Source organism: Phalacrocorax carbo, unplaced genomic scaffold (assembly GCF_963921805.1).
Source record: "Phalacrocorax carbo unplaced genomic scaffold, bPhaCar2.1 SCAFFOLD_160, whole genome shotgun sequence".
Classification (NCBI taxonomy): Eukaryota; Metazoa; Chordata; class Aves; order Suliformes; family Phalacrocoracidae; genus Phalacrocorax; species Phalacrocorax carbo.
The window spans coordinates 24,784-42,820 of record NW_026990351.1 but is presented as its reverse complement, the minus strand read 5'-3'; the positions used below and the strand labels follow the sequence as shown (position 1 = coordinate 42,820).

The following is an 18,037-nucleotide window of genomic DNA, read 5'->3' as shown; positions in this document are numbered from 1 at the left end:
GGGCACCGAGGGCACGCGTGTGCGAGGGGTGCGTGTGCAAGGGGAGCACAGGGGGGCACCCAGGGCACGCGTGTGCGAGGGGTGCGTGTGCAAGGGGAGCACAGGGGGGCACCGAGGGCACGCGTGTGCGAGGGGGTGCGTGTGCAAGGGGAGCACAGGGGGGCACCGAGGGCACGCGTGTGCGAGGGGTGCGTGTGCAACGGGAGCACAGGGAGGCACCCAGGGCACGCGTGTGCGAGGGGGTGCGTGTGCAAGGGGAGCACAGGGGGGCACCGAGGGTACGCGTGTGCGAGGGGTGCGTGTGCAAGGGGAGCACAGGGAGGCACCCAGGGCACGCGTGTGCGAGGGGGTGCGTGTGCAAGGGGAGCACAGGGAGGCACCGAGGGTACGCGTGTGCGAGGGGGTGCGTGTGCAAGGGGAGCACAGGGGGGCACCGAGGGCACGCGTGTGCGAGGGGCTGCGTGTGCAAGGGGAGCACAGGGGGGCACCGAGGGCACGCGTGTGCGAGGGGTGCGTGTGCAAGGGGAGCACAGGGGGGCACCGAGGGCACGCGTGTGCGAGGGGGTGCGTGTGCAAGGGGAGCACAGGGGGGCACCGAGGGCACGTGTGTGCGAGGGGGTGCGTGTGCAAGGGGAGCACAGGGGGGCACCGAGGGCACGCGTGTGCGAGGGGGTGCGTGTGCAAGGGGAGCACAGGGGGGCACCGAGGGCACGCGTGTGCGAGGGGGTGCGTGTGCAAGGGGAGCACAGGGGGGCACAGAGGACATGCGTGTGCAAGGGGTGCGTGTGCAAGGGGAGCACAGGGGGGCACCGAGGGCACGCGTGTGCGAGGGGTGCGTGTGCAACGGGAGCACAGGGGGGCACCGAGGGCACGCGTGTGCGAGGGGGGTGCGTGTGCAAGGGGTGTGTGTGCAAGGGGAGCACAGGGGGGCACCGAGGGCACGCGTGTGCGAGGGGTGCGTGTGCAAGGGGAGCACAGGGGGGCACCCAGGACACGCGTGTGCGAGGGGGTGCGTGTGCAAGGGGAGCACGGGGGGGCACCCAGGACACGTGTGTGCGAGGGGGTGCGTGTGCAAGGGGAGCACAGGGGGGCACCGAGGGCACGCGTGTGCGAGGGGGTGCGTGTGCAAGGGGAGCACGGGAGGGCACCGAGGGCACGCGTGTGCGAGGGGTTGCGTGTGCAAGGGGAGCACAGGGGGGCACCGAGGGCGCGCGTGTGCGAGGGGGTGCGTGTGCAAGGGGAGCACAGGGGGCACCCAGGACACGCGTGTGCGAGGGGTGCGTGTGCAAGGGGAGCACAGGGGGGCACCGAGGGCACGCGTGTGCGAGGGGGTGCGTGTGCAAGGGGAGCACGGGGGGGCACCAAGGGCACGCGTGTGCGAGGGGGTGCGTGTGCAAGGGGAGCACAGGGAGGCACCGAGGGTACGCGTGTGCGAGGGGTGCGTGTGCAAGGGGAGCACAGGGGGGCACCGAGGGCACGCGTGTGCGAGGGGGTGCGTGTGCAAGGGGAGCACGGGGAGCACCGAGGGCACGTGTGTGCGAGGGATGCGTGTGCAAGGGGAGCACAGGGGGGCACCCAGGACACGCGTGTGCGAGGGGGTGCGTGTGCAAGGGGAGCATGGGGGGGCACCCAGGACACGCGTGTGCGAGGGGGTGCGTGTGCAAGGGGAGCACAGGGGGGCACCGAGGGCACGCGTGTGCGAGGGGTGCGTGTGCAAGGGGAGCACAGGGAGGCACCCAGGGCACGCGTGTGCGAGGGGGTGCGTGTGCAAGGGGAGCACAGGGAGGCACCGAGGGTACGCGTGTGCGAGGGGTGCGTGTGCAAGGGGAGCACAGGGGGGCACCGAGGGCAAGCATGTGCGAGGGGGTGCGTGTGCAAGGGGAGCACAGGGGGGCACCCAGGACACGCGTGTGCGAGGGGGTGCGTGTGCAAGGGGAGCACGGGGAGGCACCGAGGGCACGCGTGTGCGAGGGGGGTGCGTGTGCAAGGGGAGCACAGGGGGGCACCGAGGGCACGCGTGTGCGAGGGGGTGCGTGTGCAAGGGGAGCACAGGGAGGCACCGAGGGCACGCGTGTGCGAGGGGGTGCGTGTGCAAGGGGAGCACAGGGGGGCACCGAGGGCACGCGTGTGCGAGGGGTGCGTGTGCAAGGGGAGCACAGGGGGGCACCGAGGGCACGCGTGTGCGAGGGGGTGCGTGTGCAAGGGGAGCACAGGGGGGCACCGAGGGCACGTGTGTGCGAGGGGGTGCGTGTGCAAGGGGAGCACAGGGGGGCACCCAGGGCACGCGTGTGCGAGGGGTGCGTGTGCAAGGGGAGCGCAGGGGGGCACCGAGGGCACGCGTGTGCGAGGGGTGCGTGTGCAAGGGGAGCACGGGGGGGCACCGAGGGCACGCGTGTGCGAGGGGGTGCGTGTGCAAGGGGAGCACGGGGGGGCACCGAGGGCACGCGTGTGCGAGGGGGTGCGTGTGCAAGGGGAGCACAGGGAGGCACCGAGGGCACGCGTGTGCGAGGGGGTGCGTGTGCAAGGGGAGCACAGGGGGGCACCGAGGGCACGCGTGTGCGAGGGGTGCGTGTGCAAGGGGAGCACAGGGGGGCACCCAGGACACGCGTGTGCAAGGGGTGCGTGTGCAAGGGGAGCACAGGGGGGCACCGAGGGCACGTGTGTGCGAGGGGGTGCGTGTGCAAGGGGAGCACAGGGGGGCACCCAGTGCACGCGTGTGCGAGGGGGTGCGTGTGCAAGGGGAGCACAGGGGGCACCGAGGGCACGCGTGTGCGAGGGGCTGCGTGTGCAAGGGGAGCACAGGGGGGCACCCAGGACACGCGTGTGCAAGGGGAGCACAGGGGGGCACCGAGGGCACGCGTGTGCAAGGGGGTGCGTGTGCAAGGGGAGCACAGGGGGGCACCCAGGACACGCGTGTGCGAGGGGGTGCGTGTGCAAGGGGAGCACAGGGGGGCACCCAGGGCACGCGTGTGCGAGGGGGTGCGTGTGCAAGGGGAGCACAGGGGGCACCGAGGACACGCGTGTGCGAGGGAGTGCGTGTGCAAGGGGAGCACAGAGGGGCACCGAGGGCACGCGTGTGCGAGGGGGTGCGTGTGCAAGGGGAGCACAGGGGGGCACAGTGGACATGCGTGTGCGAGGGGGTGCGTGTGCAAGGGGAGCACAGGGGGGCACCGAGGACACGCGTGTGTGAGGGGGTGCGTGTGCAAGGGGAGCACGGGGGGGCGCCCAGGACACGCGTGTGCGAGGGGGTGCGTGTGCAAGGGGAGCACAGGGGGGCACCCAGGGCACGCGTGTGCAAGGGGTGCGTGTGCAAGGGGAGCACAGGGGGGCACCGAGGGCACGTGTGTGCGAGGGGGTGCGTGTGCAAGGGGAGCACAGGGGGGCACCCAGTGCACGCGTGTGCGAGGGGGTGCGTGTGCAAGGGGAGCACAGGGGGCACCGAGGGCACGCGTGTGCGAGGGGCTGCGTGTGCAAGGGGAGCACAGGGGGGCACCGAGGGCACGCGTGTGCGAGGGGGTGCGTGTGCAAGGGGAGCACAGGGGGGCACAGAGGACATGCGTGTGCGAGGGGGTGCGTGTGCAAGGGGAGCACAGGGGGGCACCGAGGGCACGCGTGTGCGAGGGGGTGCGTGTGCAAGGGGAGCACAGGGGGGCACCCAGGGCACGCGTGTGCGAGGGGGTGCGTGTGCAAGGGGAGCACGGGGGGGCACCGAGGGCACGCGTGTGCGAGGGGTTGCGTGTGCAAGGGGAGCACGGGGGGGGCACCGAGGGCACGCGTGTGCGAGGGGGTGCGTGTGCAAGGGGAGCACAGGGGGGCACCGAGGGCACGCGTGTGCGAGGGGGTGCGTGTGCAAGGGGAGCACGGGGGCACCGAGGACACGCGTGTGCAAGCGTGTGAGTGCACGGGAGCAGGAGCACGTGCACGCACAAGCACACACATGTACAGAGGCATGCGCGTGCAAGGGGCGCACACGTGTGGCAGCGCACGTACGGAGGCGCGGCTCTGTGCGTGCAAGCGTGTGCACGGGGAGCACGCGCGTGTGAGCACACCTGCGGGCCTACGGGACCTCGGCGCACACGCGCACCCAAGGGGGGCGGCGCACACACGTGTGCACGCGTGAGGCGGCGGGGCGGGGCATACGCGGGGCCGAGCGTGCACCGGCGGGTGACCCACGTGCAAGACACGTGCGCGTGCAAAGGCATCGGTGATGCGGGCTCGGAGGGTGGGGGGAGGGTTGAGTAGGGGCTTGCACATGCGTGTGCAAGGGCCGGCTGCCAAAACACCCCCCCCCAGGCCCCAGCCCCAGTGCACGGGGAGGCCCTCGTGCGACACGGGGAGCCCTCGTGCGACACCCGGCCCGGATTTGGGCCGTTTGCTCCCAGAATCCTTCGCTGTTGCCATGGCGACCGTCAGGCGCTGCCAGGCCGGGGGGGGGGGATGGGCGGGGGGGGGACCCAGGCGTCCGGGCACACGTGTGTGCCTCGGCCCTCCCGCACACGCGTGAGCGCGCACACGCAGCCCCTCGTGCAAGGCCGGCCGGTGCACGCGCCTCCCCGTGCGAGGCCCGCACGCGTGTAAGGGGGTCGCACGCGCCTCCCGCACGCGTGTAAGGGGGTCGCACACGCCTCCCGCACGCGTGTAAGGGGGTCGCACGCGCCTCCAAGGGGTCGCACACGCCTCCCGCACGCGTGTAAGGGGGTCGCACGCGCCTCCCGCACGCGTGTAAGGGGGTCGCACGCGCCTCCCGCACACGTGTAAGGGGTCGCACGCGCCTCCAAGGGGTCGCACATGCCTCTCACACGCTTGCACACGCCCCGTGCATGCGTGTGTGTGTGTGTCTCCCCCCCCACGGCTTGCACGCCCCCTCCACGTGCCCCCACGGTTGCACACGTCCCGCACACGCGTGTGCCCGGTCACGGGTCCCGGTGCCGGCGGCCGCCGCTTCGGCCTCACGTGTTTTTAGGGGGGGGGTGGGGGGCACCGAAACGAGGCCAAACGAGGCCAAACGAGGCCACGGGCGCCGCTCGCACACGCGTGTGCAAAGCCTGCCCTCCCCTGTGCCCGCCACACGTGGCGGGGGGGACACACGAGACGGACACGGACACACACACGCGTCGCACACGTGGCTGAGCCGGCGGGCGCAGGGGGGCTCGCACGCACGTGTGCGGCACACGCGTGTGCACACGCCCACACCCGCCGCGGCGGGGCCCGGCAGCCGCTGCACGAGAGTCACTGTCGCTCCCCCCCCCCCCCCCCGTTGCACAAGGACCCCCCCGCACCCTTGCACACCCACCGCCCCCTTTGCACACCCACCCATGCCTTGCACGTGTCTCCCTGGTGCATTGCACGACCCCTCCCTTTGCACGACCCCCCCCATGCACGACCCCTCTCCTTGCACGTGTCTCCCTGGTGCATTGCACGCCCCCCCCTTTGTACGCCCCCCCCCCCCCCCTTACACGACTCCCCCACCCCCCCGCACGTGCCTCCCCGGTGCATTGCACGGTTGCACGACCCCCTTTTGCACACCCGCCCCCCCCCCCCCATTGCACGTGTCTCCCCGGTGCAATGCACGCCCCCCCCTTTGCACGCCCCTCACGCTTTGCACGACCCCCTCCTCGCGCCCCCGCCCCTCCCTTGCACGCCTCTCCCCGGTGCATTGCACGGTTGCACGCCCCCCCCCCCCCCGTTGCACGCCCCCCCCTTGCACGCCCGCCCCGTTGCACAACCGTTACACGCCCCCGTTACACAGATCCCCCCCCCACCCCGCGCCCCGCCCGGCCCCGTTACACCGACCACCCCCACCCCCCCCCCCGCACCGGGGCCGACCCCCACCCCCCCCCGCGCCCCCCGGCCCCGCCCCGCCCCCCCCCCGGGCCCCCCCCGGGCCCCCCCCGGGCCCCCCCCGGTACCTGCCGGCAGCGGCGGGGGCGGCCCCGGGGCAGCGGCCGAACGAAGCCCCCGGCGCGGCGGAGCGGCGCGTGCAGGCCCCGCCCACCCGGCGGCCGCCTCCGCCCGGCCACGCCCACCGCCCCGCCCGCCCGCCGCCCCGCCCCGCCCCGCCCGGTGACCGGAGAGACACGCCCACCGCCCCGCCGTACCGGCAAAGCCCGCCCACCGCCCCGCGACTGGCCCCGCCCCACCGCCCGGGTCTGATCCCGCCCCCGCACCGACGCCCCCGCCCACCGCCTGACCCCGCCCACCCCCCAACGCCCCGCCCACCAGCCGGCGCTTCACCCGCCCCCCAAGGCCCCGCCCCCGCGGCGCTCCCCGCCCCTGCAATGCCCCGCCCACTACGGCAGCCACGCCCACTCACACCTGTCAGCCCCCTCGTCCCTCTGCCAGACCCCGCCCCCGTGAAGCCCCGCCCCTGCATCAGCCCCCGCCCCCCTGCACCAGGCCCCGCCCCCGGCCCCGCCCCCCTTGGGCATAGGGGTTTAAGGCGGGGGGGAGGGGGTGATACCCCCCCGGGGGGGGGGGGGGCGTGTGGCTCTGGGGGTGCCCCCCCCCCCGGACCCCCATAAAGCGCCCCCCCCTCACAGAGAGGCAGCAGACGAGGGGTGGGGGGGTCACAGAAGGGTTTATTCGCTGCCCCTCCCCCCCCGTGGGGTTTGGGGAGGGGGGTTTGGGGGAGTGGGGGGTCGGTCTCACCTGCCCCCTGTGCCCCCCCCACCCCCCGTGCCCCCCCCTTGTCCCCCCCCCGCGTCGGGGGCGCCGGACATCATGAGGAAGAGGACGATGGGGATGATGTACATCCACTGTGGGGCGAAACGGGGGGGGGTCACCCCTAAAGGCACCCCCCAAAGGCACCCCCCCGAGTAGAAAATGGGGGGCCCAGGAGGGGTTTGGGGGGGCTGGGGTGGGGTTGGGGGACCCAGGAGGGGTTTGGGGTGCCTGAGGGTGGGTGGGGCATGTTGGGGGGCCCAGGAGGGGTTTGGGGGGCCTGAGGGTGGGTGGGGGGTGTTGGGGGGCCCAGGAGGGGTTTGGGGGGCCTGAGGGTGGGTGGGGGGTGTTGGGGGGGCCCAGGAGGGGTTTGGGGGGCCTGAGGGTGGGTGGGGGGTGTTGGGGGGCCCAGGAGGGGTTTGGGGGGCCTGAGGGTGGGTGGGGGCTGTTGGGGGGCCCAGGAGGGGTTTGGGGGGCCTGAGGGTGGGTGGGGGGTGTTGGGGGGCCCAGGAGGGGGTTGGGGGGGCCCGGGGGAGACTTAGGGCCACCCAGGGTTGGGTTTTGGGGGGCCCAGTGAGGTTTAGGAGACACAAGGGGGGCGTGGGGGGCCCAGGAGGGGTTTGGGGGGCCTGAGGGGTGGGTGGGGCATGTTGGGGGGCCCAGGAGGGGTTTGGGGGGACCCGGGGGGGGGGGGTTGGGGGTACCCAGGGCTGGGTTTTGGGGGTCCCGGGAAGGTTTAGGGGACACAAGGGGGCGGGTTTGGGCCAGGGGGGATTTTGGGGGGACGTGGAGCGGTTTGGAGGGGCCGGGGTGGGGTGGGGGTGGGGGTCCGGAGGGGGGTGGGGGAGTGAGGGGGTTTTTGGGGTGTCTTTGGGGGGGTTTTTGGGGGGGGCCACGCACGTATTTGGCGAAGAAGGACTTCTGCTCCTGGGGGTTCTTGGCGCGCTGCGCCTGCTCCTGCTCCAGGTGCCGGATGAAGGCGGCCGTCTCGGGGCTGGGGGGGCCAAGGGGGGGGTCACACCGCACCCCAAAACCCACCCACCCCCTCCTTGGGGCCCCCCCCGAACCCCAAGTGACACCCCCCCACCCCCAAAACCCAGACCCCAGAAATGTCACCGCCAGCACCTGGGGGGGTTGGGGTGGGGAGTCAAAATTCAGCCCCCCCCCAGCACCCATGGGACCCCCCAAAATGTCCCCACAGAGGGTCACCGTGTCCCCCATGTCCCCCCCACATAGGGTGACCCCTCCCCACCAGTGTCCCCATGTCCCCCCCAAGGCCACCGTGTCCCCCCCAGGGCGTGGGACAGCTCCCCATCGATGTGTGCCCCCCCCATGTCCCCCCCACGTCCCCCCACCCCCCACATCCCCGTGACCCCCCAATGTCCCCCATGTCCCCCCATGTCTCTCATGTTCCCACGTGTCCCCCCACCCCGTGTCTCCGTGTCCCCCACGTCCCCCCGTGTCACTCATATCCCTGTGTCCCCCACACCCCCCAATGCCCCCCACACCCCCCAACGTCCCCCCATGTCCCCAACGTGTCCCCATGGCCCCCACACCCCCCAATGTCCCCCCATGTCCCCAGCGTGTCCCCATGGCCCCCACACCCCCCAACGTCCTCCCATGTCCCCAACGTGTCCCCATGGCCCCCACACCCCCCAACGTCCCCCCATGTCCCCAACGTGTCCCCATGGCCCCCACACCCCCCAATGTCCCCCCATGTCCCCCCCGTGTCCCTCACATCCCTGTGTCCCCCATCCCTGTCCCCCCCATGTCCCCCACACCCCCCAGTGTCCCCCCACGTCCCAATGTCCCTCCACGTCCCCGTGTCCCCCACACCCCCGTGTCCCCCCATGTCCCCAACATGTCCCCATGGCCCCCACACCCCCCAATGTCCCCCACACCCCCGTGTCCCCCCATGTCCCCAGTGTGTCCCCATGGCCCCCACACCCCCCAATGTCCCCCACACCCCCGTGTCCCCCCATGTCCCCAGTGTGTCCCCATGGCCACCACACCCCCCAATGTCCCCCACACCCCCGTGTCCCCCCATGTCCCCAACGTGTCCCCATGGCCCCCACACCCCCCAATGTCCCTCCACGTCCCAATGTCCCCACGTCCCCCCATGTCTGTGTCCCCCACACCCCCGTGTCCCCCCACGTCCCCCATGTCCCCCCGTGCCCCCCACCCCCCGTGCCCCCCCTCACGTGGCGGCGGGCAGCGGGTGCCGCAGGGCCACCGAGGTGTTGAAGAGCTCCAGGTCGGCGTCCTCGAGGTGGCGGCGGCGGCAGGTCCCCGGCACGGCCACCACCCCCAGGGCCACCACGTTCCCGGCCACGTCCACGTGCAGCGTCAGCTGGTCCGAGAGGTGGGACTCCACCAGGGCGCACTGCGGGGGGGCGCGGGGGGCGGTCACGGGGGGCGCGGGGTCACGGGGGGGCGTGGGGGCGGTCACGGGGGGCGCGGGGTCACGGGGGGGCGCGGGGGCGGTCACGGGGGGCGCGGGGTCACGGGGGGGCTCGGGGGGTGGTCACGGGGGGCGCGGGGTCACGGGGGGGCTCAGGGGCGGTCACGGTGGGGCGCGGGGTCACGGGGGGGGCGCGGGGGCGGTCACGGGGGGGCGCGGGGTCACGGGGGGGCTCGGGGGTGGTCACGGGGGGCGCGGGGTCACGGGGGGGCTCGGGGGGCGGTCATGGGGGCACGGCGTCACGGGGGGGGCGTGGGGGCGGTCACGGGGGGCACGGGGTCATGGGGGGGGCGCGGGGGGCGGTCACGGCGGGCGCGGGGTCACGGGGGGGCTCGGGGGCGATCACAGGGGGGGCGGGGTCACAGGGGGGCTCAGGGGGGCAGTCACGGGGGGCGTGGGGGTCACAGAGGGGCTTGGGGGGGTCACAGCAGGTCACGGGGGGGCACGGGGTCACGGGGAGCGTGGGGTCACGGGGGGGCTCGGGGGCGGTCACGGGGGGGCGCGGGGTCACAGGGGGGTCACAGCAGGTCACGGGGGGCACGGGGTCACAGGGGGGCTCGGGGGGGCGCAGGGGGGCACAAGGTCACGGGGGGGCACAGGGGACAGTGTCACAGGGGGGCTCAGGGGGGTCACAGGGGGGCTCGGGATGGTCACAGGGGGAGTGGGGTGGTCATGGGAGGGCTTGGGGTCACGGCGGGTTATGGGGGGTGGTTATGGGGGCAAGGGGTCACGGGGGGCGTGGGGGTCACGGCAGGGCGCAGGGTCACAGGGGGTCACGGGGAGCGGCCACAGGGGGGCTTGGGGGGTCACGGCAGGGCACGGGGTCACGGGGGGTCACAGGGTCAGTCACGGGGGCGGTCACGGGGTCGCTCGGGGGGTCACAGTGGGGCACAGGGTCACGGGGGGTCACAGGGGACATGGGGGGCTCTGGGGGGCATGGGGGCATGGGAGGACAGGGGGCATGGGAGGACGGGGGGGTCACGGGGGGTGCGGGGTCAAAGAGGGTCACAGGGGGGCACAGGGGGGTCACAGGGGGACATGGGGGTACGGGGGCACGGGGGGGCACGGGGGGCTCCGGGGCCCAGGCGGCTTGGGGGGGGTCACCGGGGGCGTGGGGTCGGGGGGTCACTGGGGGGCACAGGGGGACGGGGGCAACGGGGGGCTCCAGGGATGCACGGGGGGATGGGGGGGATGGGGGGGTGCGGGGTCCTGGGGGGCATGGGGGGGCGCGGGGGTCTCTGGGGGGGGGCCGTGGGGTCACAGGGGGCCATGGGGGGACGGGGGGCAGAAAGGGGGAGCACCCGGACACAAAGGGGGTCCTGGAGACATGGGGGGGGATGGGGAAGAGGGAAGTGGGGTGTCCCGGGGAGACCCCGGGGGGGCCAGGGGGCAACTGAGGGGTCTCGGGGACCCCCCCTCCCCATGGCGGGGGGGGGGGGGCAGCCCCCCACTCACCGCCCGCACGAAGGAGGTGACGTACTGGGCCCCGCTCTCCTCCCCGGGGGCCGGGGGCTTGCGGGGGATCCGCACCCGGTACAGCCCGTCCCGGGCCGCCACCTCCTGGGGGACGGACGGACACAGGGACGGCGTCACCCCCATGAACAGCCCCCCGCCAGGGTCCCCCCAAACCCCCCCGGGCCCCCCCAAACCCGCAGCTGGTTGCGTTCGTCCTCGCTGAGCTGCTTCTGGGCGAGCGTCAGGGCGGGCTCGGCGCCGGGGGTCCAGGTCACCGTCCCCCGCTTGCGGAACCGGGGGGTGTCATCTGGGGGGGGACACACGGAGGTGCTGGGGTCCGGCTCGGTGTCCCCAGTGTCCCCCCCAACCCCGTCCCTGTGTCCATCCGTCCGTCCGCAAGGCTCACCCAGCTCGAAGGAGTGCTCCAGGGGCAGGGAGAGGCCGCAGGTCTCGGTGTCGCCGGGCTGGGGGGGGACAGGGGGTGACACTGGGGACAGGCGGTGACATTGGGGGGGGGACATTGGGGATGGGGGGACATTGGGGGGTGACATTGGGGACAGGGTGCCATTGGGGATGTGGGACATTGGGGATGGGGGGGCCATTGGGGACAGGACGGTAACACTGGGGACAGGGGGGACATTGGGGACGGGGGGTGCCATTGGGGACGGGGGGACATTGGGGACGGGGGGGTGACATTGGGGACGGGGGGGTGACATTGGGGACGGGGGTGACATTGGGGATGGGGGGGACATTGGGGATGGGGGTGACATTGGGGATGGGGGTGCCATTGGGGACAGGGGGTGACATTGGGGATGGGGGGGACATTGGGGATGGGGGGACATTGGGGATGGGGGGGACATTGGGGGGTGACATTGGGGACAGGGTGCCATTGGGGATGTGGGACATTGGGGATGGGGGTGACATTGGGGACGGGGGGTGCCATTGGGGACGGGGGGACATTGGGGACGGGGGGGTGACATTGGGGACAGGGGGGTGACATTGGGGACGGGGGTGACATTGGGGATGGGGGGGACATTGGGGATGGGGGTGACATTGGGGATGGGGGTGACATTGGGGACAGGGGGTGACATTGGGGATGGGGGTGACATTGGGGATGGGGGTGCCATTGGGGACAGGGGGTGACATTGGGGATGGGGGTGACATTGGGGATGGGGGGACATTGGGGATGGGGGGGACATTGGGGGGTGACATTGGGGACAGGGTGCCATTGGGGATGTGGGACATTGGGGATGGGGGTGCCATTGGGGACAGGGGGTGACATTGGGGACGGGGGTGACATTGGGGATGGGGGGGACATTGGGGATGGGGGGGACATTGGGGACGGGGGGACATTGGGGATGGGGGGACATTGGGGGGTGACATTGGGGACGGGGGGACATTGGGGATGGGGGGGACATTGGGGATGGGGGTGACATTGGGGACGGGGTGACATTGGGGACGGGGGGACATTGGGGACGGGGGGACATTGGGGACGGGGGGACATTGGGGGGTGACATTGGGGACGGGGTGACATTGGGGATGGGGGTGACATTGGGGACGGGGGTGACATTGGGGATGGGGGTGACATTGGGGACGGGGGGACATTGGGGACGGGGGGACATTGGGGATGGGGGTGACATTGGGGATGGGGGTGACATTGGGGACGGGGGTGACATTGGGGATGGGGGTGACATTGGGGACGGGGGGACATTGGGGACGGGGGGACATTGGGGACGGGGGGACATTGGGGATGGGGGTGACATTGGGGACGGGGTGACATTGGGGATGGGGGTGACATTGGGGACGGGGGTGACATTGGGGATGGGGGTGACATTGGGGACGGGGGGACATTGGGGACGGGGGGACATTGGGGATGGGGGTGACATTGGGGACGGGGGGACATTGGGGATGGGGGGGACATTGGGGACGGGGGGACATTGGGGACGGGGGGACATTGGGGGATGGGGGGGACATTGGGGACGGGGGGACATTGGGGATGGGGGACATTGGGGATGGGGGTGACATTGGGGATGGGGGTGACATTGGGGATGGGGGACATTGGGGACGGGGGGACATTGGGGATGGGGGTGACATTGGGGATGGGGTGACATTGGGGACAGGAGGGGACATTGGGGATGGGGGTGACATTGGGGATGGGGGACATTGGGGATGGGGGTGACATTGGGGACGGGGGTGACATTGGGGATGGGGGTGACATTGGGGATGGGGGGGACATTGGGGATGGGGGGGACATTGGGGACGGGGGGACATTGGGGATGGGGGGTGACATTGGGGATGGGGGTGACATTGGGGATGGGGGACATTGGGGATGGGGGGACATTGGGGATGGGGGACATTGGGGACAGGGGGACATTGGGGATGGGGGGGACATTGGGGATGGGGGGTGACATTGGGGACGCGGGGTGACATTGGGGATGGGGGTGACATTGGGGATGGGGGGACATTGGGGACGGGGTGACATTGGGGATGGGGGGGACATTGGGGATGTGGGACATTGGGGATGGGGGTGACATTGGGGATGGGTGACATTGGGGATGGGGGTGACATTGGGGATGGGGGTGACATTGGGGATGGGGGTGACATTGGGGACGGGGGTGACATTGGGGATGGGGGACATTGGGGATGGGGGTGACATTGGGGACGGGGGTGACATTGGGGATGGGGGTGACATTGGGGACGGGGGGACATTGGGGATGGGGGTGACATTGGGGACAGGGGGACATTGGGGATGGGGGGGACATTGGGGATGGGGGGTGACATTGGGGATGGGGGTGACATTGGGGACGGGGGGACATTGGGGATGGGGGGGACATTGGGGATGGGGGGTGACATTGGGGATGGGGGTGACATTGGGGACGGGGGGACATTGGGGATGGGGGACATTGGGGACGGGGGGTGACATTGGGGATGGGGGTGACATTGGGGATGGGGGTGACATTGGGGATGGGGGGGACATTGGGGATGGGGGTGACATTGGGGATGGGGGTGACATTGGGGACGGGGGGACATTGGGGATGGGGGACATTGGGGACGGGGGGTGACATTGGGGATGGGGGTGACATTGGGGATGGGGGACATTGGGGATGGGGGGACATTGGGGACGGGGGTGACATTGGGGATGGGGGACATTGGGGATGGGGGGCCATTGGGGATGGGGGACATTGGGGATGGGGGTGACATTGGGGACGGGGGTGACATTGGGGATGGGGGACATTGGGGATGGGGGGCCATTGGGGATGGGGGACATTGGGGATGGGGGGACATTGGGGACGGGGGTGACATTGGGGATGGGGGACATTGGGGATGGGGGTGACATTGGGGATGGGGGACATTGGGGATGGGGGTGACATTGGGGACGGGGGGACATTGGGGATGGGGGTGACATTGGGGATGGGGGACATTGGGGATGGGGGTGACATTGGGGATGGGGGACATTGGGGACGGGGGGACATTGGGGATGGGGGTGACATTGGGGATGGGGGACATTGGGGATGGGGGTGACATTGGGGATGGGGGTGACATTGGGGATGGGGGACATTGGGGATGGGGGTGACATTGGGGATGGGGGACATTGGGGATGGGGGTGACATTGGGGATGGGCGTGACATTGGGGATGGGGGACATTGGGGATGGGGGTGACATTGGGGATGGGGGACATTGGGGATGGGGGTGACATTGGGGACGGGGGTGACATTGGGGATGGGGGTGACATTGGGGATGGGGGACATTGGGGATGGGGGTGACATTGGGGACGGGGGTGACATTGGGGATGGGGGACATTGGGGATGGGGGGTGACATTGGGGATGGGGGTGACATTGGGGACGGGGGGACATTGGGGATGGGGGACATTGGGGATGGGGGTGACATTGGGGACGGGGGGACATTGGGGATGGGGGACATTGGGGATGGGGGGTGACATTGGGGATGGGGGTGACATTGGGGACGGGGGGACATTGGGGATGGGGGGGACATTGGGGATGGGGGGTGACATTGGGGATGGGGGTGACATTGGGGATGGGGGGACATTGGGGATGGGGGACATTGGGGACGGGGGGTGACATTGGGGATGGGGGTGACATTGGGGATGGGGGTGACATTGGGGACGGGGGGACATTGGGGATGGGGGTGACATTGGGGACAGGGGGACATTGGGGATGGGGGGGACATTGGGGATGGGGGGTGACATTGGGGATGGGGGTGACATTGGGGACGGGGGGACATTGGGGATGGGGGGGACATTGGGGATGGGGGGTGACATTGGGGATGGGGGTGACATTGGGGACGGGGGGACATTGGGGATGGGGGACATTGGGGATGGGGGACATTGGGGACGGGGGTGACATTGGGGATGGGGGTGACATTGGGGATGGGGGACATTGGGGACGGGGGTGACATTGGGGATGGGGGTGACATTGGGGATGGGGGGGACATTGGGGATGGGGGGTGACATTGGGGATGGGGGTGACATTGGGGACGGGGGGACATTGGGGATGGGGGACATTGGGGACGGGGGGTGACATTGGGGATGGGGGTGACATTGGGGATGGGGGTGACATTGGGGATGGGGGGACATTGGGGATGGGGGACATTGGGGACGGGGTGACATTGGGGATGGGGGGGACATTGGGGACGGGGGTGACATTGGGGACGGGGGACATTGGGGACGGGGGTGACATTGGGGATGGGGGGGACATTGGGGATGGGGGACATTGGGGATGGGGGGGACATTGGGGATGGGGGACATTGGGGACCCCCCCCCCTCACAAATATTAATGACGAGCCAATATTGCGCCGCTCATGAATATTAACGAGGCGGCCCGAGGCGGAGCTGACGGGCAGCGCCCGTGGCCGCCCTCATGAATATTAATGACCCGCCGCCCAGGAATAGCGACCTGCTCATGAATATTAACGAGCAACCGCTGGCTGCTGCCAGCCCTCACGAGCGTTACCCGGCGGGCCACGCCCACTCGTGAATATTAATGAGCTCCCTCCAGACAACACCTGCTTCCCGGGGGATATTAATGAGTGACACCTGACTGCCCACACCCCTCATTAATATTAATGAGCTGTGATGTGTGCGACCCGCCCCCCGCGTAATATTCATGACCTGGCAGCGGAGAGCCTCTGCATCCTCATTAATATTAATAAGCTCGCATTAAACGGCTCCCGCCCCCTTATGAATATTAATACCCGGGCTCAGGGCTGTGCCTCAAAGGAGCTCAGGGGTCCCGCCCCCTCATGCATATTAACGAGCTGTCACGGGGAGGACCCGCCCCCTCATTAATATTAACTCTCCGCCCCAGGCCCAGGCGCAGCGCCCCGCCGGGCAGGCCCCGTCCGCTCCGGAGGGGCGGGGCGGGGCGGGGCGGGGCGGGGCGGGGCGGCCCCCCCCGATCCCATCCCCGTCCCCGCCGCTCACCCGCATCCCGGTGCCGCCCCGGCAGGTCCCGCCGCCGCCGCCGCCCAGCGCCGCCGCCGCCGCCGCCGCCAGCACCCACAGACCCCGCCACGGCGCCGCCATCTTGGCCGCCATCTTGGCCGCGCGGGGCACGGCGGGAGGGCGGCGGGGCGGACGGGCGGGGCTTGGCTACACGGGGCGCGGAGGGAAGGGGCGGGGCCACGCGGGGCGGGGCGGGGCGAGGGGAAGAAAAGGGCGGGGCGCGATGGGGAAAGGGGCGGGGCTACCGGCCGCCCTTCCCGCCCGCAGCGCCGTGGTGCGCGAGGCCGCGGGCGCCATCTTGAGGCGTCCCGGCGCCATCTTGAGCGGCGGCAGCGTCGCCTCCCCGGGGCCTCCCGCGGCCTCCGTCTGTCCTTCCCGTGCCTCCGTCTGTCCTTCCCGCACCTCCGTGCCCCCCCCCCCGGGCCGTCTCCCCGGCTCCTGCCTCGGTATGGGCCGGCTGTGGCGCTGCCTGGCCCGGGGGGAGTACGGGCAGCTGCGGGACTGCCCGCTCTTCGAGAGCGACTTCCTGCAGGTGAGGGAGGGGAGGCCCCGCAGCCCCCCGCCCGTATCCCTCAGCCATGGCCCCGCACCCCTGAGCCTTGGCCCTGTGTTCCCCCGCCCGTGTCCCCTCAGCCATGGGCCCGTGTCCCTCAGCCATGGCCCGGTGTCCCCTCAGCCTGTGTCCCCTCAGCCATGGGCCCGTGTCCCTCAGCCATGGCCCGGTGTCCCCTCAGCCTGTGTCCCCTCAGCCATGGGCCCGTGTCCCTCAGCCATGGCCCTGGGTCCCCCCCCACTTGTCCCTTGCTCTCCCCCCCTCCTGTCCCCTCAGCCCTGGCTTCATGTCCCCCACTTGTCCTGTCACCCTTGGCCCTGCGTCCCCCCCCATCCTGTCCCCTCAGCCCTGGCCCTGCATCCCCCTTCCCTGTGTCCCCTCACCCTTGACCCCCTGTCCCCCCACTTCTCCACTCCTGTCCCCCCCTCCTGCCCCCTCAGCCCTGGCCCTGTGTCCCCCCACCCCATCCCCTCAGCCATGTCCCCCCACTTGTCCTGTCACCCCTGGCCCCGTGTCCCCCCCACTTGTCCCCTTGTGTCCCCCCCCCCGTCCCCTCAGCCCTGGCCCCCAACCCCTCTCCCCAGCCCAAGACCACCCCCATCCTCCTGCCTGCTGCAGCCGGGACCCCCCAGATCCCCCCATCCCCACCTGCCCCGCTCTCCTGCAGCCCCGTGACCCCCCCCCCGACCCATGTGTCCCCCCCTAAGCGCGTCCCTGTCCCCGCAGGTGACGCGGAGCGGCGAGGCGGCCAGCCGGGTGACGGTGGGCATCGCTGCCTCCAGCCCCCTCCTCCCGCTCCCCGACCTCATGCTGCTGGCGCGGCCGGTGCCGCCGTCGCCCCCCGAAGCCGAGGAGCTCCAGCTGTTCGGGTGAGAGCCCCCCCCTTTTCCTCCCACTCCACCAAGCACCCCAACTCCGTGACACCCCCTAACAGCCACATTCCTCCCGGCCAGGCTGCTGCCGCTGTCCTGTGTCCGTCTGTCCTTGCACAGCCGCCGGCGTCACCAGCTTCGGGCGCGCCTGGCCACCGGTCGCACCTTCTACCTGCAGCTCCTGGCGCCGCCCCGCCACCTTCGTCGCCTCTTCACCTGCTGGATCCGGCTCCTCTTCCTCCTCCGGGAGCCCGGTGGGTGCCCGCCGGGACCCCCGGCCCCTCGGGGACTCCCCGGGGCAGTGGGGGACCCCCAGGACCCCCCTGGGGACAGGGTGGAGCCCTGAGAGGCGGCGCCCGCACCCCCCAAATAAAGGTGGGAGACGGTGTCACCCCCCTCCCTCCCCGTGCTGCGACCGGCTCCACTTCGACCCCCAGGACAGACAGATGGACGTGGGGGGTGCAGCCGGTGGGTCACCCCCATTGTCACCCATCCCCCAGCCCAGGGCTCCCAGGACAGACAGATGGACATGGGGGGTGCAGCCGGTGGGTCACCCCCATTGTCACTCATCCCC

The 18,037-nt window shown here is 71.3% G+C and overlaps 3 protein-coding genes across 3 annotated transcripts in view; 1 reads left to right on the top strand and 2 right to left on the bottom strand.

Annotated features, from left to right (window-relative positions):
* Positions 1–6,015, bottom strand: part of SHANK1 (SH3 and multiple ankyrin repeat domains 1) — a gene marked incomplete at its 3' end in the record, with an annotated part of 67,401 nt that extends 61,386 nt beyond the window's left edge. The window contains 1 exon segment of the mRNA XM_064440204.1: positions 5,910–6,015.
* A 543-nt stretch (positions 6,016–6,558) lies between these two features.
* EMC10 (ER membrane protein complex subunit 10) lies at positions 6,559–16,181 on the bottom strand. Its single transcript, XM_064440202.1, has 7 exons — positions 16,018–16,181; positions 10,983–11,040; positions 10,771–10,883; positions 10,577–10,681; positions 8,862–9,043; positions 7,561–7,654; positions 6,559–6,755 (listed from the first exon to the last, which is right to left on the bottom strand). Exons 1-7 carry the CDS (start codon positions 16,129–16,131, stop codon positions 6,645–6,647), a joined length of 777 nt encoding a protein of 258 aa, XP_064296272.1. The 5' UTR covers positions 16,132–16,181; the 3' UTR covers positions 6,559–6,644.
* LOC135311056 (Golgi-associated RAB2 interactor protein 5A-like) lies at positions 15,905–17,854 on the top strand. The gene is made up of 3 exons (XM_064440203.1): positions 15,905–16,570; positions 17,318–17,460; positions 17,545–17,854. The coding sequence occupies exons 1-3, from the start codon at positions 16,262–16,264 to the stop codon at positions 17,807–17,809; spliced, it is 717 nt and encodes a 238-aa protein (XP_064296273.1). The 5' UTR covers positions 15,905–16,261; the 3' UTR covers positions 17,810–17,854.
* Positions 17,855–18,037: the final 183 nt, after the last annotated feature.

Bases quoted from the DNA above. Each gene is read 5' to 3' on its own strand.
- EMC10 (XM_064440202.1), bottom strand. From the start codon at position 16,131: ATGGCGGCCAAGATGGCGGCGCCGTGGCGGGGTCTGTGGGTGCTGGCG. The intron at 11,041-16,017 runs GTGAGCGGCGGG...GTCCCCCCCCAG, and splicing joins GGGGCGGCACCGGGATGCGG to CCCGGCGACACCGAGACCTG. The intron at 10,682-10,770 runs GTTTGGGGGGGC...TCCGTCCCCCAG, and splicing joins ACGAACGCAACCAGCTGCGG to GAGGTGGCGGCCCGGGACGG.
- LOC135311056 (XM_064440203.1), top strand. From the start codon at position 16,262: ATGGGGAAAGGGGCGGGGCTACCGGCCGCCCTTCCCGCCCGCAGCGCC. The intron at 16,571-17,317 runs GTGAGGGAGGGG...CTGTCCCCGCAG, and splicing joins TCGAGAGCGACTTCCTGCAG to GTGACGCGGAGCGGCGAGGC. The intron at 17,461-17,544 runs GTGAGAGCCCCC...CCTCCCGGCCAG, and splicing joins GAGGAGCTCCAGCTGTTCGG to GCTGCTGCCGCTGTCCTGTG.